A 27,151-nucleotide genomic window follows, 5' to 3' on the forward strand; every position below is an offset into this window, starting at 1 on the left:
ACCTTCTTCAGGAGTTGGAACCCATTATTCTGTGGGCTCAGAAGAATGTATTGGGTCTGTCTGCAATTTATATTTAAAGCCGACTTCCTCAGCAGGACTTATCTGGATGCCAAGGAATTGCAGTTGAACCCCAATATATTCCATCAACTGGTTTTGCATTGGGGGTTGCTGAAAGTGGATCTAATGGCTTCAGCCAAAAACACCCAACTTCTAGCGTTTTTCTCAAGTATGTTCCATCCCAGGGCACTGAACACAGATGCCCTTTCCAGCACTTGGCCTTTGTATTCCCCCATTTCTTCTCATATGGAAAAGGATCAAGAAGGAACGACTACTGGTGTTGGCAATCATCCCATTTTGGCCTCATAGACCATGGTTCCCTCTCCTCAGGTCTCTAGCGATTGCCAACCCTTGGAAATTGCCGGACGTTCCAGATCTTCTGATTCGGGGACCAGCGGTTCACCCGTCTCCAAAAACACTCCATTTGATGTCATGGAAACTGAGAGGAGGTGTTTAGCTAATCAAGGCTTTTCTCAAGCAGTGATCAGCACTCTTTTGCAGTATAGAAGGAGATCAACGTCTACTACTTATTACCGCATTTGGACAGTGTTTGCGGATTGAGCCAAAGATAATAATGTTTCATGCCTTTCTCCCACAGTCTCCAACATCTTGGAATTTCTGCAGACCGGTCTGGATAGAGGGCTAAGCCTTAGTTCCCTACGTGTACAGGTTTCAGTTTTGTCTGCTCTTACAGGTTGCAGGTGGACTCTGGACGGCATGGTGGTCCGTTTTCTGACTGCAGTTAAGAAAGCAAAACCATCTGTTAGATCCCTGTCGCCTCCCTGGGACCTTCCTTTAGTTCTAAAGGCTTTGTCTCTTCCTCCTTTTGAACCTCTTTCTGACTCCACGGATTGGCTGCTTACCTTCAAAGTCCTCCTTCTTGTTGCTATTACCTCAGGCAGGAGGGTGTCTGAAATTCAGGCCTTATCTACTGAAGAGTCCTGTATGATGTTCTATCCTGATCGAGTTGTTCTGCGGACTAACACAGATTTCCGGCCTAAGGTGATGTCGGAATTTCATTTTAATGAGGAGATAGTTCTTCCTTCGTTTTTTCAGTCTCCCTCGACCCCAGAGGAAGAGAGATGGCATACTCTGGATGTCTCCAGGTGCCTTTCTATTTATCTGTATAAGACAACTAGCTGGAGAAAATCTTCCAGTCTCTTTCTGAACTTTGCTGGATTTCGGAGAGGCTTGGCTGCATCTAAATCTACTTTAACCCCTTAGGGACACATGACAGTGTGACATGTCATGATTCCCTTTTATTCCAGAAGTTTGGTCCTTAAGGGGTTAAGCCGCTGGATTGTTACTGCCATTTCTTCCGCATATCAGGCTCAAGAAACGCAAGTCCCTTCGGGATTAAAGGCTCATTCTACAAGATTTCTCTCTACTTCATGGGCAGCTGCTACTAACACTCCAATTGAAAGCATTTGCAAAGCAGCTACATGGGCATCCGCCAACACCTTTATTAGGCATTATGCCTTGGATGTGAGGTCCAGAATGGCTACTGAATTTGGAAGAAATGTTCTTTCCTCAGTTTCATGATTCTGAATAAAAATGGAATTTCTTTGTTGCATTATTACGTTTGTCTTAGTTTGGGTATTACCCTATTGTGATGCTGCCATGGATTAGCCAGGAATTCAGAACATTTCCTCATACTTACTTAATCATTTTCTTTTCCTGGATATATCCATGGCAGCATCCATAAATTTCCCTTCCCATGTTTTTAGATCCTTCAAGCGTTTTACATGACTGATGATACCAGGTAAGGAGGGTCTATTTTTTTGTAAAGTGCTTCCTGTCCTAAACAGCCAAGGGGGAGGAGCTAAACCTATCATGATGCTGCCATGGATATATCTAAGAAATGAAAATTACGGTAAGTATGAGGAAATTTTCTTAATTTCTCTCTCTAGAATAGAAGCAGTTTGTTCTTCCATGGATCTTATTGCCTTAACTTGCTCTAACTCCTGAGTATGGGGCCGCACGCTGCCTCCAGAGGACTGCGATTAATGACCGCACCGAGGTCAGTAAGTGTCTATTCAGGGATCTTTGAACTTGGAAATAGGAAGTGTGATGTATGGAGAAGCATTTTCAGGAGGCCATAGTCCACTGCTTTGTCAGTTACCCCTGCCATAGCCTCATGTACCTGACGAGGTACCTGACCTTGTGTACCTGACTCTACACACCATATGTGTATCATTGTTACCCTTTCTTTCTCACAGTGCCAACATCTATCTGTGTGTTCTGGGGATATGTTATGTTCACATCAGATATTTATATATGAAACTAAATTTTATATGAATAGAATCTAAAAAAAGTGATAAACTAAGAAATGTTATTTTCCAAGTTCTGCATGGCATTTTAACTGTGAATGTTATAATACCGTTAACTTTAACTGCAATAAAACACACAATTTTGTATGATATGATGTCCCACGAGTACAATGATGCCCCCTAGTACAGGTTTCATAGAGTTTTGGAAAAGTTACAGGTCAAATAGAAGAGCTTGTCTATTTCAGTTTTTACACATTAAAATTTGCAACAGTTGACAATCCAGGCTATTCAAAATGGGTTATGCCCAGTCTTTTTTTAGTAGCCACTTAGTCACAAACCCTGGCCAAAGTTAGTGTTCATACTTGATTTTTTCATAAAAACGTTCACAGATGATATCATCGACATTATACGTTTTACTGCTCTAAAACGCTCATATTTTTGTTCAGCGATGTCTTATGAGTCTTACAACAGTAACCTCCATGTAACCTCCATGTACAGATTTTCTGGGGTTTTGGAAAGTTACAGGGTCAATTATAGGGTTTGCCCATTTTAATTTTTACACAGTGAAATTTGCCAGCTATGTGGTAGGTCAACACAGTATACAAAGGTGTGAAACCTGTCAATATATGGCAACTTGGTATCTTACGGACCCGTTATGTTGTAATGAAGTATGTAAGATTTGACCCCCACACCTGACTTTGAATCTAGTGCAATCAACTATATCACTGTCTAATTAAATGCCTCAGACCTCAATTTCCTCAGGTGGACTTTCTTACTCTTAAGATGGAAAGCATAAGGAGGGATACATATCCGGAAGGTGAATTAGAAACAAGGAAAGAAAAGAGATTAGAAGAAAAAGATAACAAAGAAGAAGAAGAAAAACAAGCAGAAACTAAAGGGGGGAGGGGAGGTGGCTGGATGTTGGATAATAGTAAGAAGAGGAAAACAAAACAAGAGAAAAGAAAAATAGAGAAAGAGAAGAGAGATAAAAGGGGGGTGGTATTCATGTAATAGGGCAGCAAGGTAGAAGAAAGAATAGCATCTCTGCCCCTCAACCCATCCCGCACCTCACGCGCAAGTGAGTTCTCTCTATGCACAACCATCTACTCTCCGTGACATATAATTGGGCTAATGCGCCCATGTCTGGGTTCAGCGCCCACAGGGAGGCTGTAAGGGTCTCCATTTAATACATTTCATCCACCCTAGCCACCCATTGCTGTAGGGCGGGCAACTCCTTTGAATGCCACCAAGCGGAGATCAGAGACGTGGCTGCATTAAGCAGATGTTTAGTTAGAGATTTTTGTAGAGAGAGAGGAGCATTTTAGTATGATGCAATAGCATCGGCAGGACCCACTGGGATCATGAAAATCATGGCATACTATTTGCAAATGTAGGCAACTCAGATTATTCAAAATTGGGTATGTCCAGTCTTATTTAGTAGCCACTTAGTCACAAACCCTGGTCAAAATTAGTGTTGATTTTCTTATTTTGCATTTTTCAAGTACTGCACTTTCACTGATGATATCACCATCAACACTCATATTTGTGTTCACCAAAGTCTCCCGAGTACAACAATAACTCCCATGCGCAGATTGTGCTCGCATTATGCTGCCTGGAGACCAGCAACATATCTGCATCTTCCAAATCCTGGAAAGTTATCTGTTCTGAGGCAGAGTACTAATTATGGACCAATCACCACCATTTGGAAACAATATAATGTCTCCCAGAACTTTAGCCCTTTTCACCTAGTATAGCACCTGTATTGCTTTGATTAATATATCCTCCAGTGTGGACACCAGGGGCATTGATGGGGAGATAGTTGGGAGAGCCAGGGGTGGGCTTTGAGTAGGCGTAACCAAATGCCCATTGACAGTCCCAATTTAAAAAATACATTTCTAATTTTCAGGTCCGTTCCTGCCTTAGGTCCCTGGAGTTCTGCTTTTGGGGCACCAGTGAATAGTTTCCATCAAGCATAGCACAAGTGTGTCATAAGACGCACTCGCTCTCATGTCTAAAGACTACCCTTGTGTTTGTGTTGTGTTTTTAATGTGCACGCTTCCTTTTGTGCTAAAAGTTGAGGGGGAGGCTGTACTGACATCAGACGTTCAGTATGCACAGAATTAACATTAGTCACCTGAAACACTCCAAGATACCTAAAGACGCTTCAATGATACTGTCAGAGGTGGTCTTACAAGTCCGGCTTTCATAACGAAACTCTGAACATAAAGACTACAGGCACCATGACCACTTCAAATTACTGAAGTGGTCATAGTGCTTGGAGTAACCATTTAAATGCAAATTAAACCAATATGAGTTAAACAAAATTGATCTACATTATGGATCAACTCAAATTATGCCCAATTTCAGGTTTCATAGCTTGTTAATTAACTCCTATCAATTCCTACCAGGTGGTTTCCAGATCTGCTATATTTTTCTGGCCACAAAAATGGCCATGGTGTCCTCAAAGAGTAAGCAGTCAAAACACTTAAGAACAGTTTGACAACTTACCTGGTTCCCATCCTGTGCCCCATGTTGTCCTATTTGGAGCCAGAAGCTCCTCTACGGAGCTGACATTAGCTCCACTAATCTAAGCCCTGCTGTACAGCTTGCTGAGAGTGTCAGCTGAATTCTCTTATGCAATAAGTGCATTCTTGGGGTTAGCTCAGTGCAGACACTTCTATCTGCAGATGCCCAATGTACCCCACATTCTGAAAGGAACACAGTTTTTGTGTGCCTTCCCCAATCGTGAGGGTTTGAAAGGTGAGTATTACTTACCTTTCTTCCCTCGTCTCACTTATCTCAAGGTGAACTCAGCAAATTCTTCTATTGCTTCCAATAGGTATGCGCTGGAAGGCTAGTGTGCACGTGCAACAAATCACCACGTTTGACTCGGTTCTCACATGGAAGGGCATCTAGCTACTGTCAGGAATACAGCCAGTAGCCACACTTTGCCTGGTTAAAACTGGAGGGCCACTGCAACCAGACCAGTTTGTTGAGATGAGGTGGTTGGGGTGCCTTTAGTGATCCTTTAAATGGTTAGACTATTTACACTGGGAGGGTGCCAGGACTCTTCTGGCACCATGACCACTGTAACATGCTGTAGTGGTTATGGTGCTTGGAGTGTTCCTTTAATCATTTCACTATTTGAAAGAAACTGTCTTTAACCAATGTGATTATTTAATTGCTTTCACATCAGGAGCATATACATTCAATGTACGGCCTGGGAATACTTTTTAGCCTAGCATGGCAGAATGAACGAAAGTTCTGCAATAATATGCCAATTTTGCAAGCCAGGATGGACCTCCTAATAACTAGTAAGTAATGATAAGTCATGGGTTTCTTCCTAAGCTCGGTCCAATATGAATAAATTCACTAAAATACAAATACTGTCGAGATAACAAAATTCTGTCAAAAAATAATTATATTTCAAACAAATTTGCAATTCACACATTTAATAAAGGCAACTCTGGTTACATTTCAGCCAAATTAACATAATTAATTCTCATGTCCGCTTTTAAATAATCACTTCTCACGTGTGGATTACACAAAGAATAGGATTGCATATTTATCAAACACAGGATTTATATTGGGTTCAGTCTGAACAAATCTGTTAGGCAGAGCTCAAAGAATAAATTCCCCTGAATTTTGCTATTTGCCTTCAGGGAGCACAATCAGCCAGAAAACATATACATAAAACTAAATTCAATTCATAGAAGAAAGCAAATGGAGGCCCCTCAAATCCCCCATGAACCAGAAAGGATCTAGATATATGGCACTACACATTATAGCTGGTGGTATGAGGGCTAATAAAAGAATGGGTGGTCAACCACTCAATAAACTCTCTAAGAACTGTTTTTTTTTTCAATGTGTTTTATATTTTTAATTAAAATATATTTTAATTGAGATATATTGGATTCCTTTATGGATGAACTTCTTTGCAGATCACTTGTTTATTTCTTATTAAAATATTTTAATTGAGATATATTGGATTCCTTTATGGATGGACTTCTTTGCAGATCACTTGTTTATTTCTTATTAAAATATTTTAATTGAGATATATTGGATTCCTTTATGGATGGACTTCTTTGCAGATCACTTGTATCTCTCCCTCCAGACCCAGGAAGTGATCCAGAATGTTGCGATGCTTTACCATGGCAACACTCTGAGTCAATAAGAAGAGCCAGAGCAGAGGTACTTGTGTGGGGCTGGCTATACAGGCAGTCAGTCAGTCAGTCAGTCAGTCAGCCAGCAATGCTTTCACAACAGGCCATGACTCCTCTTTGGGTGCTCCCTCCCTCCCCTATTCCAAATATGACCTCTCACTTGGGGCATTACCAATGACACCAGATTTGTCCAGATTTCATACTTATGATTAAGGTGCCTAAACAACAAATTTGTATGTGGAGGTGGATCGTTAAGAGGGTTATAATACTGAGTTGCTTAATAGCTGGTAAAGAGTGGCAGAATTGAAGAGTTCTAATTACTTCTAAATACAGAATTGAGGACTTGACCCCCTGAATGATGCAATTAACATCACTGGACCACCTTTTGCCCAATCGCTGTCTCACATCATGTGATGTCGATATTTGGAGGTGTGCTGTTTTAGTGTGACTATTGTATTCTGGTTTTTAGTTCCCCACAATGCAATTAAAATGACAATCTAAGCACCATAGCCACTACATTCCAGTACTGGCACCATAACCTTGTTGTTGGACAAACTTAGATTGATTGGGTACAATAAAACCAGGAGTTTCCAAAGCACCTGCAGCCCAGTATCAAAGAAAGACAAAGTTTAATTAGAAAATAGTTTCGCTCAATCACTCAATTCATGCGAATACACATACATTTATAATGTATACATTAATAAATGTGTGTTTTATTAACCCCATAAGGACCAAACTTCTGGAATAAAAGGGAAACATGACATGTCACACATGTCATGTGTCCTTAAGGGGTTAAAGTGTATATAAAATAAGTATATATATTAAGGATCATTAAATTCCATCTGTACATTGTGCTAGCAGAAATAATTGCAAATGTGTAGATTTTAATTGAAAGCTCTTTAAAAATATGATCCCTATTGATACCGGAGAAACTGACGGAAGCCAAGCACAGAGAGATGGACACAGGTTTCTTCAGGAAGGAAGAGATTCTTTATTCGGTTCACCGATCGGGACTCAGAGGGACTAATGTCACCAAAATACAACAAGTTCTGAGCCCCGGACAATAGTGTAGGCTCCTTATATAAGCATGTAACTCCTCCCATAATAAGCTCCACCCACACATTCTCTTACCCAATCAAACGAACAAGAACTAACTTCCTGTTTGACCGCATGGCTTGCCCAGCACAATGGAGGAGGGGAATACTACATCCGGTATTCTCGCACAGAGGCGGCTCTCTAATTAGGCGGTTTAGGCGGCCGCCTAAGGCCTCGCGCTAGAAGGGGCCTCGCGGCCGCCTAAACCGTGTAATTAGAGAGCCGCTTCAGGGCTCTCTTTCCCAGTAAAAAAAAAAAATTAAATACTTTAATGCCGGTCGGCGGCCGCATAAAGATTGCCGCGGCGCCGGCGCTATTAAAAGATGAAACCCTCTCAAATGGGTTTCCCCGTGCAGGAGTGAGTCCCCTCCTCCTGCACACTTCCTGGTAATCGGCCAATCCGCGATGTCGATGACGTCACGACGCGGCGACGCCACGACGTAACCCCTCCCTGCATTCCCCCGCCTGCGGTACCAAGAAGAAGAGAGAAGAGTAGCTGCTACTGAAGAAAAGAGAGCAGAGGAGAAGAGAGAAAACTGAGAAAACAGAAGGACTCAGGAGAGCAGAGGAGAAGAGAGAAAAAGGTAAGGAGAGCAAAGGAAAATACATTAAAGAGAAGGGAAGGAGTGCAAAGGAAAATAAATGAAAGGGAAGGGAAGGAGAGACAAAGAAAATAAATTAAAGGGGAAGGGAAGGAGAGCAAAATAAAATAAATTAAAGGGGAGGGGAGGGGAAGGAGAGACAAAGAAAATAAATTACAGGGGAGGGGAAGGAGAGCAAAGTAAAATAAATTAAAGGAGAGCAAAATAAAATAAATTAAAGGGGAGGGGAGGGGAAGGAGAGACAAAGAAAATAAATTAAAGGGGAAGGGAAGGAGAGCAAAATAAAATAAATTAAAGGGGAGGGGAGGGGAAGGAGAGCAAAATAAAATAAATTAAAGGGGAGGGGAGGGGAAGGAGAGCAAAATAAAATAAATTAAAGGGGAAGGGAAGGAGAGCAAAATAAAATAAATTAAAGGGGAGGGGAAGGAGAGCAAAATAAATTAAAGGGAAGGGGAAGGAGAGACAAAGAAAATAAATTACAGGGGAGGGGAAGGAGAGCTAAGTAAAATCAATTAAAGGAGAGCAAAATAAAATAAATTAAAGGGGAGGGGAAGGGAAGGAGAGACAAAGAAAATAAATTAAAGGGGAAGGGAAGGAGAGCAAAAGAAAATAAATGAAAGGGGAATGGAAGGAGAGCAAATTAAAATAAATTAAAGGGGAAGGGAAGGAGAGCAAAAGAAAACAAATTAAAGGGGAATGGAAGGAGAGCAAATTAAAATAAATTAAAGGGGAAGGGAAGGAGAGCAAAAGAAAATAAATTAAAGGGGAAGGGAAGGAGAGCAAAAGAAAATAAATTAAAGGGGAAGGGAAGGAGAGCACATGGAAAATAAATTGAAGGGAAAGGGAAAGAGAACAAATGGAAAATAAATTAAAGGGGAAGGGAAGGAGAGCAAAGGAAAATAAAGAAAAGGGAAGGAGAGCAGAGCAGAGCAGAAGAGAGAAAAAAAGCAGGAGAGCTGTACCCCCCATCATTCCACAGAATAATGGTGGTATATCATGACAATATTACTTAACAATATTAAATATTATTAATAATATAATAATTATATTATTTACTATAATTATATATTATCCTAATTATTATATTAATTATTATCATTAAAGGAAAAATCCAGTGCCAGGAAAACAATCGGTTTTCCTGGCACTGGAGGTACCCTCTCCCTCCCACCCCCCAATACCCGGTTACTGAAGGGGTGAAAACCCCTTCAGTCACTTACCTGAGGCAGTGACGATGTCCCTCGTCGCTGTCTCCTCCTCCGCGCCGCTCCTCCTACTGTCTCCGTCGGCCGTTGGGCGAGACTAATCCCGCCCACCGGCCGAGGAGACCTAATGCGCATGCGCGGCATTAGCGCTCCCCATAGGAAAGCATTGAAAAAGATTTTCAATGCAATCCTATGAGGAAATGAGCGACGCTGGAGGTCCTCACACAGCGTGAGGATGTCCAGCGACGCTCTAGCACAGATAATCTGTGCTATGAAGGAGGAAGTGACCTCTAGTGGCTGTCTAGTAGACAGCCACTAGAGGTGGAGCTAACCCTGCAAGGTAATTATTGCAGTTTATAAAAACTGCAATAATTACACTTGCAGGGTTAAGAGTAGTGGGAGTTGGCACCCAGACCACTCCAATGAGCAGAAGTGGTCTGGGTGCCTGGAGTGTCCCTATATTAATTGTTAATATGTTAATATTAACAATAATATTATGATAATATGTAATATGTTATAATCACAGTATAGTATTATAGTATAGTATTGACTCCTTGACTGACATCAAAATTGAAGATCTCAGCCAATCCGATGCTTTCCTATGGGAAAGCATTGTGATTGACTGAGATAATCAGTTTAGATTATGTTAGCCAATTGGGCGGATCCGGCGCTGGCGGACTTGTGCAGCTCTAGAAATTAGGTAAGTTTTTACTACATTGGGGGGGGGGGGGGGGGGGGGCTAAATAGTTAAACACGATAGGGTCAGGAATACACATTTGTGCTCCTAATACTGTAGTGTTCTTTTAATACACTGTTGAACTTTATTTCAACTTTATTTCAGTTTTAGGAGACATCAACAAGAATAACTAAGTAGTCAGCCACAAACCTTTTATCTATACCCAATGTTTGTGTATAGGTATTTTGTAGAATAATTTAAGAACAAAAATAAGTTTGTGAATAGTGAGATTATGAGGTTTATTAATGTTTGCCTTAAAATATATAATTTATACAGTTAATTTTAATATCGGCTGCTTATTTTTTCTTTTTAGCGCGCGTGGCGCGGGGGGGGGGCCTCATATTTGATTTTCGCCTAAGGCCTCAAAAAGTCTAGAGCCGCCTCTGTTCTCGCACATGCTCCGTACACTACTGATCGTATCTTTGCCACGTGCAACCAACCGACCGATACACCAGTATATGCACGTACACATGCCACGTGGTAATCTCGGCCTACTAAATTTATTTTTACCGAGATTCCACCACATTCCCCCCTATTTTCACAATTACGGAGGCATCACTTAACCTTAGTTTGCATATACCTCAGGTTGCCATGAACCAGACCAGACTTTGCGACTAATGACGTGAATCCCTCAACATTCTTCTTCCTGCACTAGTTCTCCCTGATTTAGAGCCTCATATCTATATATGGCCATTATCTGTGCAGCAGCCTTTCTCTCTGCTATATTTTCTATAATGCCCTGCACAGACCTAACTACCAAAGGAACAAGACATGGTAGGAGAAGACACAGCATTAAGATTAGCATGACTCCACCTACCAATGCCTTAAGTCCTCCAAACTGCTCATACCAATTACCAAACCAACTACTTGGATTATACCCTTTCCATACCTGAGTAGGCACATGCGCTAGTTTAACCATATGGCTAGTAAGCTCAGCTATTGCTTGCCCTTCATCATCTATTTGAAGACAGCAATTGCTTAGGTTAAACTTCCCACATACACCTCCCTCTACTGCTAATAGATAATCCAAAGCTAATCTATTTTGATAAACGGCTGTCCTCATCCTAGTATTATGCTTCGCTAGGAGATTGAGCGCTTGTGATGTCTCATTGGTAATTATCTCAACCACTGCCTGTAACCTTATAATGCGGTTGAGCATATATATTGGGGTTCTATATCTGAAAGTACCATCTTCTGCCCAAGTGGCTGGCCCATAATAATCTATGATACGCTGGGGAGGCCACTCATTATCTTCCCAGGTACCTATCTCTAGGGGTCCCCTTTTCTTCCTATGATTCACATCATATACTTTAACTCCCAAAGTCTCTCCTGTTTCAATAGGCAACAAGAAGAAGGATGGTTTGAGCATACCTAACACACATGCCCCTTCCCAGTCCTGTGGTAACTCCGAATAGGCCTTCTTACCACAGATCCAGTACAAACTTGATGGGGCTTTCCAACTAGATGTGATAGATAGATCAAACCACACGTCCTTTAAATTGGCATAATTTGCAAACGGGTTAGGTGGTTCTGAGACATTTGAAGCCGACCACCAGGTTGTATTCTTTGTATTATCATCATAAGCTTTTTGCCCTAGACAAGTTAGTTCTCCTACAGATGTGTTAAACATTATTCATTTTCTTGCTATGCAAACATAACCTATGATGGAGGTCTTTAATCGCCACTCAGATTTACCTCTAACACTCATTTGATAATCGGCTTGAGAAGATATTATTTGTTCAACTGTCTCAGAACCGGACATTACCTCCTTTGCTTCCCAGGGCCATTGGTCTCCCATGTTAGTACCTCCACATACATAGCAGTTGGTCACATTAAGACTACCAGCAATACTTTCAGCTAAATCTATAAACAGTTTTTTAGCATTATGGGGGATCTTATTTTCTACACTCATCTCTTCATAAAAAGAATGGAAAACCTGATGAGTTTGGGATGCTACGGTATCGGTCTCTATCCCTATAAATAATATTGTCCCAGGATCTAAACCCGTCCCATATATCTGGAACCCAAATAAGTTACCAAACCTATCTAAAAATTGTTCAGGATTATTAATAAGTATATGGACTGGGTTACACTTCATAGACTTACAATACGGTTTGGTAGGCAACTTAGTTACAATCATATCCTTATCTACTGTCTGTCCCCAAGTTGCCCACCCCACACAAGACCAGTATGGGCAATAATTATAATCCCTATCTGGGCATTTTGGACTTACGTACTTATTTTTACTACTGGGACAAATATACTTATCGTTAGACCCATACGTTCTCTCCCATTTAAGATCCCCACATACATTCCACGGCTTTCTACCACTTGATATCGCCTTACATGCATCAAATAGCAGAACACCCGAAGAATGTACGGTTTCTAATACTGTTTTATTTATTAGGGTCCCCTGTGGATCTCCATTCCGGAGAGTCAACCAAATCGTACGGGGTTGATACTCTGGATTGAAGCACTTAGGTTCTCCTACTTCTAAATGGCATACACTATAATCTATACCTAAGTATCTACACCTAGATACATATCCTTTCCACTCATATTGTGAATGCCAAATTAGGGTCTGGGAAATATGATTACCTGTTATAGTAGTCTTAATGCAAACCTCACAGCTAGGTGTGACGGTACCGCTACCCTCCTGAATATTTAAAAACACAAAAATGCACATTATCAAAAACACTTCTTTCGACGTCTTCATCCTCAGTCTTCGTCCGTGCGACGGCACCTCAGCTTCCAGGCTGTAAGGGCTGCAAGGAATGGAAGTTCTGCTCTTCTCTTCACAGAGGTCCCTTCGAGACACCCTGGCTATGACACGTAGGTAAGTGGTCAGGCTTTATTATGGCCGTCAAAACACTCACTTACTGATCTCTTTAAATACAATTGTAATCCCAATATCTCCTCGTCACTCCGACTGAGTCGTGCGCTTTAACCGGATCTTGCAGGGATTCTCTGTATCTGGTGTAGCTTGCCAAGAATCTACTGCTGCTGGTTTAACCCTGGAGTGATGAATCCACGGAGTCACTTCAGCCACCTTTATTGCTGTAGGGGTAGACAAAAGAACAACATAAGGACCCCTCCACTTAGGCCCTAACGGTATACTGTTCCACTCTTTAATCCACACTTGATCTCCTGGATGATAGCTATGAACAGGGGGATAAATATTCACAGGTAATCTATCTTGTACCCATTTCTGTACCTCCTCCATAGTTTTACCCAACTCTACAACCTGCTGCCGGGTAATTCCTTCTCCCAACTGACTCAAATCCCCCCTTAAGTTACCAAGTACGGGAGGTGGACGCCCATACATGATTTCAAAAGGTGAGAGACCCATCCTTCTGGTAGGTGTACTACGAATACGTAACAGAGCTATAGGCAAAAGAACATTCCACTTAAGCTGAGTCTCTTGACACATCTTTGCCAACTGGTTCTTAATAGTTCTATTCATTCTTTCTACTTTACCAGAGCTCTGAGGTCTATATGCCGTATGAAGCTTCCACTTAATACCAAGCATATGAGTCAGTTGTTGTAGGCACTGATGGCACTGAAAGGCTGGACCATTATCCGATCCTATAGAGCATGGTAGTCCATATCGGGGTATTATTTCTCTTAACAGGAATCGTACAACTTCTCCTGCTTTCTCTGTACGAGTAGGACATGCTTCTACCCAGCCTGAATAGGTACACACAACTACTAGTAGGTAGCGATGTCCACCGGATTTAGGCATTACTGTATAGTCTATTTGAAGATCGGACATAGGGAGTCCCCCCATATACTGGACTCCTGGTGGTTTCACTGGTCCTTGCCTTGCGTTGTTCTTAGCACATATTACACATCTTCGTACAATGGCTTGAGTCAAGTTGGACAATCTTGGTATGTAGAAATGTTTTCTGAGAGATTCTTCCATACTATCTCTTCCAGAATGTGTCCCATTGTGATAATTCTGGACAATTTCTACAGCTAGTGATGCTGGAATGACTATTCTTCCATCTTCTAACTGATACCATTTGTTCTACAGATACTTCCCAGCTTCAGTCTTTAACCACTCTTCTTCTTGAGCTGTATAAACTGGAGTCCATTGAGACAGTGGAGTCGGTATAAGTGCAGCTATATGTTCCACATATTCCTGTCTTCCTGATTCAGCGACACGCTTAGCTGCATTATCTGCCATACGATTTCCTTTGGTTACATCACCATCTCCTTTCAGATGCGCCCGACAATGTATAATACCAACTTCTTTTGGTTCCCACACGGCTTCCAGTAGTTGTAATATTTCAGCTGCGTACTTAATTTCTTTACCCTCTGAATTCAATAGTCCTCTTTCTTTATACAAAGCTCCGTGGGCATGAGTGGTTAAAAACGCATACTTGGAGTCCGTGTAGATGTTCACTCTTAAACCTTCAGCCAATTGTAACGCTCGTGTTAGTGCAATTAGTTCTGCCTTCTGTGCCGATGTTCCTTTTGACAATGCCCGTGCTTCTATCACCTTGTCTATGGTTGTTACTGCATATCCTGCATAGCGAATCCCTTCTTTCACATAACTACTGCCGTCCGTATAGTACTGGACATCAGGGTTCTGGATGGGAAAATCACGAAGATCTGGTCTACTTGAGAATACTTCATCCATCACCTCCAGGCAATCATGTTGACTTTCAGTAGGTTGTGGCAAAAGGGTAGCTGGATTTAAAGTGTTAACAGTCTCTAAATGCACTCTTGGGTTTTCACACAACATAGCTTGATACTTAGTCATGCGGCTGTTACTAAACCAATGATTGCCTTTATAGTCTAGCAACGTCTGTACTGCGTGCGGGACTCGCACATAGAGTTCTTGACCCAGAGTGAGTTTATCGGCTTCAGCTACCAGCAGGGCGGTGGCAGCTACGGCTCTTAGACAAGGTGGAAGACCACTGGCCACTGCATCCAGTTGTTTTGACATATATGCAACAGGTCTTTGCCATGATCCCAAGTACTGTGTCAATACTCCCACAGCCATTCTTCTTTGCTCGTGTACATATAAGTAGAATGGACGTGTATGATCAGGTAGACCTAATGCTGGGGCACTCATCAAAGCCTTCTTCACATCTTCAAATGCCTTTTGCTGTTCTGGTGTCCACAGGAAGGGATCGTGTTCTGTACCTTTTATAGCTGCATAAAGAGGTTTCGCCAATATCGCATAACTGGGAATCCATATCCTACAGAAGCCTGCTGCCCCCAAGAATTCCCGCACTTGTCTTCTATTCTTGGGTATTGGTATTTGGCATACAGCTTCTTTTCTCTCTGGTCCCATTATTCTTTGACCTTCAGAGATATGGAATCCCAGATACTTGACAGTTGGCTGACACAACTGAGCTTTCTTCCTGGACACCTTGTATCCTGCCTTCCAGAGAATGTGTAGTAGATCATGTGTTGCTTGCTGACATATTTCTCTAGTAACTGCCGCTATCAACAAATCATCTACATATTGCAATAGTACACACTCTCCTGGGATGGACTTGAAATCCAGTAAGTCTTGACTTAAAGCTGATCCAAATAGGGTAGGTGAATTTTTAAACCCTTGGGGCAGTCTTGTCCAAGTCATCTGGCGTTTCGAGCCCGTTACAGCATTTTCCCATTGGAATGCGAAGATACACTGGCTTTCCGCAGCAATTCGAAGGCAAAAGAAGGCATCTTTGAGATCTAAGACAGTGAAATAGGTAGCCCCGCCCGGAATTAAAGCAAGCAGGTTATATGGATTGGGCACAACTGGGTGTATACTTACGACCGCATCATTGACTGCTCTCAAGTCCTGCACAGGGCGATACTCATCTGTACCGGGCTTTTGAACAGGCAGCAATGGGGTGTTCCAGGGGGAAGTACAGAATTTTAGGATACCATACCGTATGAACTTATCCAAATATGATTGTATATTCTTCTTGGCCTTTTGTGGGATATGATATTGCCTTAAGCTCACTGGATAGACCCCAAGTTTCAGTTCGATTCGAATTGGTGGGATATTGCGAGCAAGTCCTGGTGGGTTGTTCTCTGCCCACACTCCTGGTATATTAAACAAGGATTCATCACTCTTAGGGTTTTGGCTAGTCAACGCTGTATAAAGTCGCCACTCTTCTTCCTTTGGTACAGATATTGTCATTATACCTGAAGGTCCCTTGAACTTTAAAGATGTTGTTCCATTTTGGTAGAAACGTTATCTGCGCTTGTAGTTTTGACAACAAATCACGTCCTAGCAGTTGAACTGGACATTCAGGCATATAAAGGAATTGATGTTTTACTACGTGGCCTCCCAATGTACAGAGTCGACTTTTAAGAACCGGTTTAGCAGCACTCCTTCCAGTTGCTCCTATTACGGTGATGGTTCTTCCAGATGGAGGAGCAACTAGGTCAGTCACCACCGAATGTTCAGCACCAGTATCGATCATGAACGCACTCAACGCCAAGGGGGATAGAGCCCGGTCGGTATCAATAGTCCTCCATGACAGTGTCAGCCAATCCTACAAAGTCCCTATCTTCTCTATCGCGGGATCTCTGCGCTGCTGGATAATACCTGTCTTCTCTAACACTTCCTCTATTGCTACCATTATTCCCTCCAGGACCTCCTCTACCTCTCACTCTGCCTCTATAATTACCATATCCTGCCCTAGGTCTGTCTCTCTCATACTGTTCCCTTTGTGGACACTCACTTCTCCAATGCCCTTCTTCCCTACAGTACGCACACTGATTCCTACTCAGGGGTTCCCTATTCCACTTACTATCGCCTTTATCTGCTCCCCTATACACCTCTTTCTCCCTTCTATCTACGCCTGCGATCGCTGCCGCTAGCATATCTGCCTTTCTACGCATCTTGCGCTCTTCCTCTTTCTTCGTTTCTGTTTCCCTGTTCATATACACCTTGCTACCTCCATTAGTTGGGTTATGGACATCCCTACGAACCCTTCTAACTTTTGTAGCTTGCGCTTTATATCCCCGTAGGCTTGGCTGACAAAGGCAGAGTTAACCATCCGGGAATTCTCAGGGGCCTCCGGATTAAAGGGGGTATACAATCGGTATGCCTCCAATAATCGGTCATCAAAGACACTGGGCGATTCATCACATTTCTGCAATACCTCAGCCGTCTTAGACATGTTAATCGCCTTCTTTCCTCCAGCTTTCATGCCAGCAATAATAGCGTCCCTATAAGCTTTTAGATGAACCAAGTCTGCGCCATTGACATTCCAATTTGGATCGGCATTTGGATAATGTGCTGTGGCCCATGCTGCTGGGTTGGCCTGATTTTGTGTACGGGCCTCTTCTTCCAGCGCTTTAATTGCCGCTTGATTTATCCTAGTCCTTTCCTCGTTATTAAACAATGTCATTAATAATTGCTGGCAATCAGCCCAAGTGGGATTGTGTGTCTGGACTATTGAAGTAGACAGATCCGTCATGGCTTGAGGCTTTTCGGTGTAAGAGGAGTTATGGGTCTTCCAATTAAAGAGATCGGTGGTCGTGAAAGGGACATAGACGTAGACTGGATCAGCATATTGTATCTGGCCGTCATCGCTAATGTGTGTCGGGCCAGGAGTCAATCGAAGTGGCATTTGATAATGTCGGGGTTGGAGAGTACTGGTCAGTTGTCGGGTTAATATGGGGCTTCGTAGAGATGCGTCAGTTAGGGGTTCCGGTCGAGGGCTAGTAAGGCAAGGGGATGGGGAAGCTTTACTATGAGGAAGGTTGGTGAGTAAAATATTCCGGGCCGGGCTAGGGGGAGCCTGACCGGAAGCTAGATATGGCGCCAAATCTGGGTATGTGGAGTTAACGGAAGCAGGTATCGGAAGGGGAGGGTTTGAAACAAAGGGACTGGGCTCTGAGCTAGAGGAGGAAGTAGGTGGGGACAACGGGGCAAGGGGAGGAGTGTTTCCAGCAGCACCTCCTCTTCCTCTTCCTGTGGAGGAGGAGTAAGGGGGCGGCATAGGGATCTCAGACTCAGGGGGCGTGTCCAAAATGGGCGTAATTACGGCCTTAGTGGACAAGCGAGTCCTGGCCACCATGAGGCGACATTGTTCCTCGTGGCATACTCGGATCCATTTTGGCGAGTCATTTACGGCCTGCCTCCAACAATCAATATAGGGAAACTGGCCGTAAAGTTCAGGCCTACCTGATACAGCCACGTGTACACGCTGTACCAGATTAGGATCCAAACTGCCACGTGGTGGCCATGCGGCAACCAAAGTAGGCCATTCCCTACTACACAATGTAATCAGGTGTGCTGGAGACATCTTTACCCCAAAATCACATGCTTTATATCCCTTTTTAAAATTCTTTATCATACATCCTAAGGGATCCAAAATCGTTGAATCTGACGCGCCCATACTTAACAATGGAGCGTCGTTTCCAACAGAAACTATACAAACACTCTACCAACGGTCACACCCGTTCCCTCGGCAACAGCACCACGTGGTACAGTTACTAAGTGAAACGCACACAACAAAACACTCAGGGAATTCCTGTACACACACAGCTGTTACACCAGTCACTAAGTAACTAATACTGTGCCCTTTGGCGAAACTATACGGTCACCCACGCTATAATTTCCTATATTTGAATTACCCGTCTATAACATACCCCAGTAACATCGTCTTTACAAACAGTAGTTACAGTACGGTTAGCATAGGTTAAAGTACAATTTAAAGTCACAGTACAATTAGTAGTGGTTATGGTGTTAAACATGCAACATAGACGACAATTATTAGTACTTATTTACAGTGTCAGTAATTATACATGGTTATGGTACCGTGCGCTATACTACAATTACACACTCTCGCTAGACGGCAGAGCTCACGCTATCTAGCAAGATATACACGCTACTACAACAATCTTTAACACATATACAATTCCCAACTAATCTATTGGCCAGTACCTTGATGGACTACCTAAAACTATCTACATACGTTTTGGTTAGCCACACTGCCCAAGCACCACATACAGCGAACTAGAGGGCGGAATTTACAACAGTACCCTCTTAGTCTATCTACTCTATCAATAGTCTAGTGGGTTCCAAATTTACACGCCTTCCCACTTAGCCAAGATAGGTTGAGATCTAGCGAACCGAATTTACACAGGCGCCGCTTAGTCTCCCGGTCCCTCCGACCTAGCGAACAAAATATACACCCTAGAACGCTAGTCTAGACAAGACACCGGTGTCCGGCTAGGGCTATTTACACCATAACCCCGCCTGACTCCAAACCAAAATTAAACGGGCTTACTAAAGAGCGTTTAATTGAGCGGTGCGCCTTCGCTCCTTCCCTCCACTGGAGGGGGCAGATTCCAAATAACCCCTTATGGGCCTACCGCACAATCGGTATCAAATACCCCTAGTGGGTCCGCCGTCTAAAACAGCGGTCGTCTTACCTCCTTGTTCCTGAACCTGAGTTCACACTCATCGACGGGGACACCCCAGCACTTACTACGTAGAGGCCGATGATCTCCTGGACAACAAACCAGTGGCGCCGAGACAAAGGGAGGTCCACGCAGAAGTTCAGGGGTGCAGCCGTAGAGAACGTGGGCAAAGATAGACCGCCTCACGCCTCTGCTTCTCAGCTACCGTTGAACGATGAGCTTCCCCGCCAATGCACCAAATGATACCGGAGAAACTGACGGAAGCCAAGCACAGATAGATGGACACAGGTTTCTTCAGGAAGGAAGAGATTCTTTATTCGGTTCACCGATCGGGACTCAGAGGGACTAATGTCACCAAAATACAACAAGTTCTGAGCCCCGGACAATAGTGTAGGCTCCTTATATAAGCATGTGACTCCTCCCATAATAAGCTCCACCCACACATTCTCTTACCCAATCAAACGAACAAGAACTAACTTCCTGTTTGACCGCATGGCTTGCCCAGCACAATGGAGGAGGGGAATACTACATCCGGTATTCTCGCACATGCTCCGTACACTACTGATCGTATCTTTGCCACGTGCAACCAACCGACCGATACACCAGTATATGCACGCACACATGCCACGTGGTAATCTCGGCCTACTAAATGTATTTTTACCGAGATTCCACCACACTATCTGTCAATAAAATCCTCATCATTAGATCTGGCTGGCTGTTCTCTTGCTCCCTGTCACTGTTTTACTACCCCAACAGATGTTTCCCACACTTGCTGGGGGAGTATGGGATGCACTGACGCCCTTGTGCTACTTGTAGTGGAGGGGGATTTTGTTATCTTTACAATAAGAACAAGAAGTACAGAAATACAAACTACAGCATTCTGTTATACAGGGGATTTCCATAGCCTTGATTTTTTCATCCGAATTGTTATATTGAGCGTAGACTTAGCACGTAAGACTTGCTGCAATGTGCTATACAAACAAGCAAAAGTGGAGCTACTAACTGTCCTACATTTGCAGAGACAATCCCTTGTTTTGGCCTCCTGCCCCAGCAAACATTTGTCCCGGGACCAGTCCCGAATTCCATAGCCGACACTACAGCCAGTGTAGCCTCTCCCAGTTCCAGAGGCAAGTGACTAGAAATAGTTACATATGTGTTTTCTTTATTATTTTTATGTATGTGCCTGTCAATTTGTCATTGTGTTTATCTATGTATGTCAGTCTTTCTACCTCTGTTTGCGTGTCTGTGTGTTAGTCATTGTGGGGGATCTCGTTGAGTCTACCAGTGTATGTCTGTGCATATATGCGCACTCGTCTCTATAAAATTTTTATTCAAATGCTGGCATCTATGTGAGTGACAGGCTAGCACTGACTGTCACAGAGCTCTATATGCCATGGACCAGTTACATGCAGGCTGAGCACCCAGGTTTATAAGGTTATATAGTGATAATTCAAAGTGAAGTTCAAATTTAATGTCAAAATTGCCAAACAGGAAAAAATTTTTTATTTAGCTATACTTTCTTTTCAACTACTCCAGCCTTCAATTTGAAATTCCCGTTGAATTCTCACATTGGCAAATAACTAATCCTATTACACTCACAAATGCAGCTGCACAGGTCCAGTGACCACCATGCATGAAGTCCACTCTGTGACATACCGCCCAAATTTTCAATAATGAGGGACACTTTGATTTTAAGGGTGTGAGCGGGGGTGTGGCCAGTGGTGGACTGTTCTGAGAAATTTTAAGTGACACTAGTAGCAATGTATGCAAGTAAAATGTAATGTGGAACACGAGCAATGTATCTTATTTACAACAAGTGATTCCTAAATACACTTGACACATTGCTGTGGGTATTATTGCTGTGGAGCTCTGTAATACCTTCAGATACACCAACAAATATGGAGCTATTGGACAAGAGAGACATTGGCATAGAAAAGAGGGTCAGAGGAGTTTGGGACCAAAATAAGGACTGTCCCACCTAAATAGGGACAGTTGGGAAGTATCAAGTATGGACTGCGATTCAGCTGATGTAAAACTGTACCCATGTCAATGGACATCATGCATGTTGTCATAGAGCACATTGTTCTTTTTTGCCTTGGCTATACGAAGGACTCTGCACGCTTGCAAGCTTGACTTAACCTGTCATGGTTAAGACATTGATTTGCCAAATATACAAATATATCACGGCAAGACATTGATTTGCCAAATATACAAATATATTTTTGCAATTCAAGAGTGTGCTGTCTTTTAAATAGGAAGTAATATGTATTTTATTTGCATGATATTTTAGTTGCCTGTTTCTTTAAATTATATTATTAGTATTAAATCCCACCCTACTTAGAGCAACCTTCCCCAGTGTCATTGGGGTGTCATCATCCAGCCAAGAACTGAAGTTTTTGGGTGGCTAATGTCAATCCTGTGCAACTTTCGTGATATAGGTTGTTGATCACTGGCTGAGAGTCGCCAGCTGACGCTTTTAGCCATAAAGGGGCAAAGCGTTGCTCAATGGGTTTGCTCCATTAGCGGGAAACCTGCCAGGGTAATCCTGGCATCATAACCACTACAGCGGTGATGCTTTGAGTGTCCCTTTAATCCTTTATTCATCGTTTTACCCGTGAGAGAAATGGGTTTTAAAGTACATATAGGTTTTTCACATGACTGGTGGTGTAGGTATGGATAAAAGTATTATGAACCACCATCCCTAGCTGCTTTGGGCACATTTGTCTTTTTTGTTTTTCTCTATTTTGACTCCCTTCATGTGTAGTTTGTACATCTATGTATTTTTGCAATACTGCATAGCCATACATGTTTAATGTTTTTATCTAAATATGGATTACAAATAAAGAGGCGTGAGTAGGAAAGCCCTCCTGTTCTCCTTAAAGGGACACTCCAGGCACCCAGAACACTTCTGCCCATTGGAGTGGTCTGGGTGCCAACTCCCACCACCCTTAACCCTGCAAGTGTAATTATTGCAGTTTTTTTTATAAACTACAATAATTACCTTGCAGGGTTAAGTCCTCCTCTAGTGGCTGTCTATCAGACAGCCACTAGAGGGACTTCCGTGTTCTTAAACAACGCTGTTTTAAACGGCACTGGACATCCTCACGCAATGCCTGAATTCCTATAGGAAAGCATTGAATAATGCTTTCTTATGGGGAGGTCTAATGCGCGTGCCATTATTGCCATTAGGTCTCCCCCGCCGGCTGATGTCGATGGGGGAGGAGCGTGGGCGGAGCCCCGACCCAGCGCCGAGGGACATCGGCGTTGGATTCAGGTAAGTCACTGAAGGGGTTTTAACCCCTTCAGCAACATGGAATGGGGGCACTGCAGGAAAACAGATGTTTTTGTGGCACTGGAGAGTCCCTTTAAAGGACCCTCCACACTTAAAAATCACTATTTAGTAGATATAGTGTGGACAGCAGCAAATATCGGTTGCAAACTGGTTTGAGCAAGGCCTTTTTCACCTCTCTAAATATCCCTGTTTTTTGTTTTATTGTAAAACCTTTCTGAATGTGTTGGCATTATATAAGTGTTAATAATAATAACATTAACAATCTATATCTAATAAATATAATATGCAATTATCTTTTTTTTTTTTAAATTCTTTATTTATAACAAGGTGAAACACCAACATCACAATACACAGTGTAAAACATCACAATGGTATAGTCTTTAGTGCGATCCAGCGTAAGCCTTGAGCCAATTATTCAAAACAGATCGTGTGTTATTCTTGGTATCGTTGATACATTAGGCACACTGGTCTTGAAGTGTCCGTGTATGAGCGCGGTGTCTCTCCAATTTTCCAATAACATAAAATTTAAAGAGAACAAGAATGGCTGCGGTACATGATATATCTCTCCGGTACACATGTATATAAGATCCCATCTCTGTCAGGTGCACATTACACAGGGCCTCTATACAACCCTGTCCGAAGGGATACTAAATGATATAATTGCGCATGACTAAGAATAGTACTGGGTGATACCGATCCCTATCCAGTAGGACCAAAATCCAGCCACGGTAGAGATAGAATTAGCAGTGAAAGCCATTTAAAGAATAAAAAGTAGAGAAATGAAAGGACAGAGGACAATACAAACAAGAAAACCGGGGGTGAGGAGAAGTTTGGAAAGATCGTCAAAGGGGAGGGTGAGGGGGGGGAAAAGGAGGGGGGGGGGGTAGGGGGAGATGTAGTCACTCAAGATAGGAGTAGTCACCCGACCTCAGTGCCAGCCGATAGAGTCTTACCCTCCTCTAGAAGCACAGGAAGGGGATCCCAAATCATTCTCCTTTAAGGGAACCTGATACGTAAGCGTCCGGTTCCCCCATAGGTGTTGGAAGAAATGAGAGCGGTGGTCCGGGTCCCCCTTCCTTGTTACCTAATCACCCGCGCCACTGTCTATCCATGGTGCCCACACTCTATCAAACCTCGCCGTCGTGCCTCTGACCTTCGCTGTGAGTTTATCCATAAGGAACGTATCCTTAATCTTTTGTATTACCTTAAGGAGAGGGGGGGGGGGGGAAGGTTGAAGCCATACCTGGGCCATTGTCCGCCTCGCCGCCAGGTTTACATTATTCAGCAATTTCAGTTCCGTCCTGGTCCAGCCCTCAAGAGGTCTGGCCAGAAGGAAGACCCATGGGTCCAGGTCTATCTCCTTACCGAAGATATCCTTCAGTAAGTTCGCCACTTCCTTCCAGAGTGGCGTGATCCGAGGGCATTCCCACCACATGTGTAGGTAAGTCCCCTTGTGACCGCAGCCTCTCCAGCATAAATCAGTGGATATTCTGTTCATCCTGCACAACTGCACCGGGGTGGTATACCACCTAAACATGGTCTTATATGCTTGCTCCTGTATTGAAACACAAATAGACAAGGCTGCGGCAGCTTCCCATATCTCCTGCCAATCCACCCCCTCTAATTCTTCACCAAGATCTGCCTCCCATTGGGCTATGTACGTAAGGTCCCCCCATTCCGACGTGGAGGTGCTCATTTGTGCATATAAAGCTGTTTTAAGGCTCCTCGGGAACTGTGCCCTAAGGCACATAGCCTCGAAGAAGGTAAGCGGTTGCAACGCACTAGATTTATTGCTCGGGGCCTGTGCAAAGTTCCTGAGTTGTACAAAGCGAAAGAAGTCAGAAGGGCGAAGATCTGCCCTGGCCATTAAATCCTCAAACTGAAGCAGTGACCCACCTTCATAGAGTTGGCAAAGGCGTTGGACACCCGTTCCCTCTATTCCTATGAAGTCCCTGGCGTATAGTCCAGGGGGGAAAGCTTTGTTTCTGAGGTAAGGGGTCAATGGGGATGTCCGAGAGGACAACCCGTATTTGACCGATGCAATGTCCCATATCTTCATCGAATTTGCTATGGCCGGGCATTCAATTCGTGTTGTCGGTCTATGTTCACGGGGAACCCACATAAGGAATTGTGGCTTATCAGGTCCCATTAGGGATGACTCAAGGTCAACCCATCTCCGTTCATCTGGAGGGGTGTGCCAATATGCTATCTGCACGAGTTGGGCCGCCAAGTAATAAAAATTGAAATTTGGCAATCCTAGGCCCCCCCTAGATTTTGTTCTATAGAGGATATTACGGGAAACTCTATGCTTCCTGTTTTGCCAGATAAATTTCCCTGTGGCTTGTTGAAGCGGGCCCAAGTCAGACTTGGTGAGTCGAACTGGGAGAGCCTGGAACAGGAATAAAATTCTGGGGAGGATATTCATTTTTACCGAGTGGATTCTGCCAATCCAGGAGATTGGTTTATCCTGCCATCGTTCCATATCCGAGATAAGAGTGCGAATCATGGGAGTGTAATTCTGCTGAAATAGCTGGGCGGGGTCTGCCGTCAGGTGTATCCCCAGGTATTTAATGTGATGCCTTTCAATACGAATATTGTGGTTATTTCCTATTCGAGCGATATCAGACTCACTCATACTTATAGGTAAGGCGCACGACTTAGGCAGATTCACCTTGTATCCAGCTATTTCACCGTATGTCTCTAGGACTACTGCCAGCGCGTCCATTGACTCCGTCGGTTCCGTCAGAGTCAGCAGAACATCGTCGGCGAACGCAGACACAACATATCTCTGGTCCCCCACCGAGATACCGTGAATTTCATCAGTGCATCTCACCTGTTGTAATAGAGGTTCCAGTGACAAAGCAAAGAGCAGGGGCGACAAGGGGCAACCCTGTCTAGTCCCATTGCCCAAGGCAAACGGTATAGCCTTGGAGCCCGCTATACGGACCCGAGCCCGGACATCCGTATATAATGCCCGAATTGCAGTAATAAACGTAGGCGGGAGGCCAGAGTGTTGTAGGACCTCGAATAGGTATGGCCACTTAACCCTATCGAAAGCCTTCTCTGCGTCAAGTGACAGGACCAATGTGGGGACTTTCCTCTGTGCTTGCCGCCAGAGAAGGTCAATGTTACGTCGAGTGTTTTCGTATAGCTGTCTACCAGGGATGAAACCCACCTGGTCCGGATGGATCAGCCGATTTAAATAGGGGTTCAGGCGGGTCGCTAAAATCTTGGCTAGAATTTTAGAGTCGTGGTTTATCAATGAGATCGGTCTATAATTCTCAGGGAGTGAGTCGTCTCTGCCCGGCTTTGGTATCAGGATTACGTCGGCCAGCGACATGTCTCTGTCCGGAACACCCCCATTCATCAAGTCGTTAAACAACGTCTCAAGATGCGGTACCAGTTCCTCTCGGAACAACTTGTAATAACCACCCTCAAAGCCATCCGGGCCTGGGGCTTTATTGCCCTTCAAGGATGAAATTGCCGCGTCTATTTCGTCGGCCGTGATTTGAGCCCCCAAGGAAAGTACATCGCCGCCCTCTAGTTTTGGTAAGGCCAATCGATCAAGGAAAGCTCTTGCTTCCCCGATCTCACGCTGTTGTCGTTCCCCGTCTACTACTCCAGAATGGTTATATAAGTCGGAGTAATATGCTGTGAATACCGACGCGATATCCGTGGGATCCGTACAACGCTTACCCGCAGCGTCTTTGATGCTCGTGATATGAAAGTGACCCTGTCTCGGGCGGAGGGACCTAGCTAACAACGTGTCCATTTTGTTAGACTTAGGTAGAATGTCCTCTTAGTCCAAACCACTGCCCTGGCTGTGTCGTCCAAGAGTAACTCTCGCACTGACATTCGCACTTTCTGTACGTCCGCCAATGTGATAGATGACGGGGCTGACTTATGTTTCTCTCCGCACGACCCAGGGCCTCTAGAAGGGAGGACAGTAGTTGCAATTTACGTTTCTTTTTTACCGTCGCTTCTCTGATAAAAATTCCCCTGATAACCGCTTTGTGGGCGGCCCAGACCGTAGCTGGTCGGAGGTCTGGGGTTGCGTTCCGGAGAAAATAATCGGATAATTCTTGACGGACCGTTTCCACCACGTCCGGGTCCTGTAAAAGCGAAGTATTCAGCTTCCAGGACCACGGAGACGCAACGCATAATTTATCCATAGTTAGTGAAATGTCTGCATGGTCTGACCAGGATATAGAACCGATCGTGGAAACAGAAGCTTTGGACGCCGCATGCGAATTAACTAAAAATAAATCTATCCTAGAATAAGAATCATGGGGCGCGGAATAGAACGTAAAATCACGGTCGTCTGGATGGTGAGCTCTCCATATGTCTATG

At 43.6% G+C, this 27,151-nt stretch overlaps 2 protein-coding genes across 2 annotated transcripts in view; both read right to left on the reverse strand.

Moving 5' to 3' along the window:
- The window catches only part of ZC3H7A (zinc finger CCCH-type containing 7A), a 123,440-nt gene that overhangs the window by 90,572 nt on the left and 5,717 nt on the right, over window positions 1-27,151 (reverse strand). The window lies entirely within an intron of this gene.
- Window positions 1,530-26,573, reverse strand: LOC134571297 (uncharacterized). The gene is given in 6 exon segments (XM_063429473.1): window positions 1,530-1,601; window positions 14,285-16,315; window positions 16,317-16,391; window positions 17,163-17,621; window positions 24,045-25,634; window positions 25,977-26,573. Coding segments are annotated over 6 exon segments (4,824 nt in total).

This window comes from Pelobates fuscus, chromosome 8 (genome assembly GCF_036172605.1).
Source record: "Pelobates fuscus isolate aPelFus1 chromosome 8, aPelFus1.pri, whole genome shotgun sequence".
Lineage (NCBI taxonomy): Eukaryota > Metazoa > Chordata > Amphibia > Anura > Pelobatidae > Pelobates > Pelobates fuscus.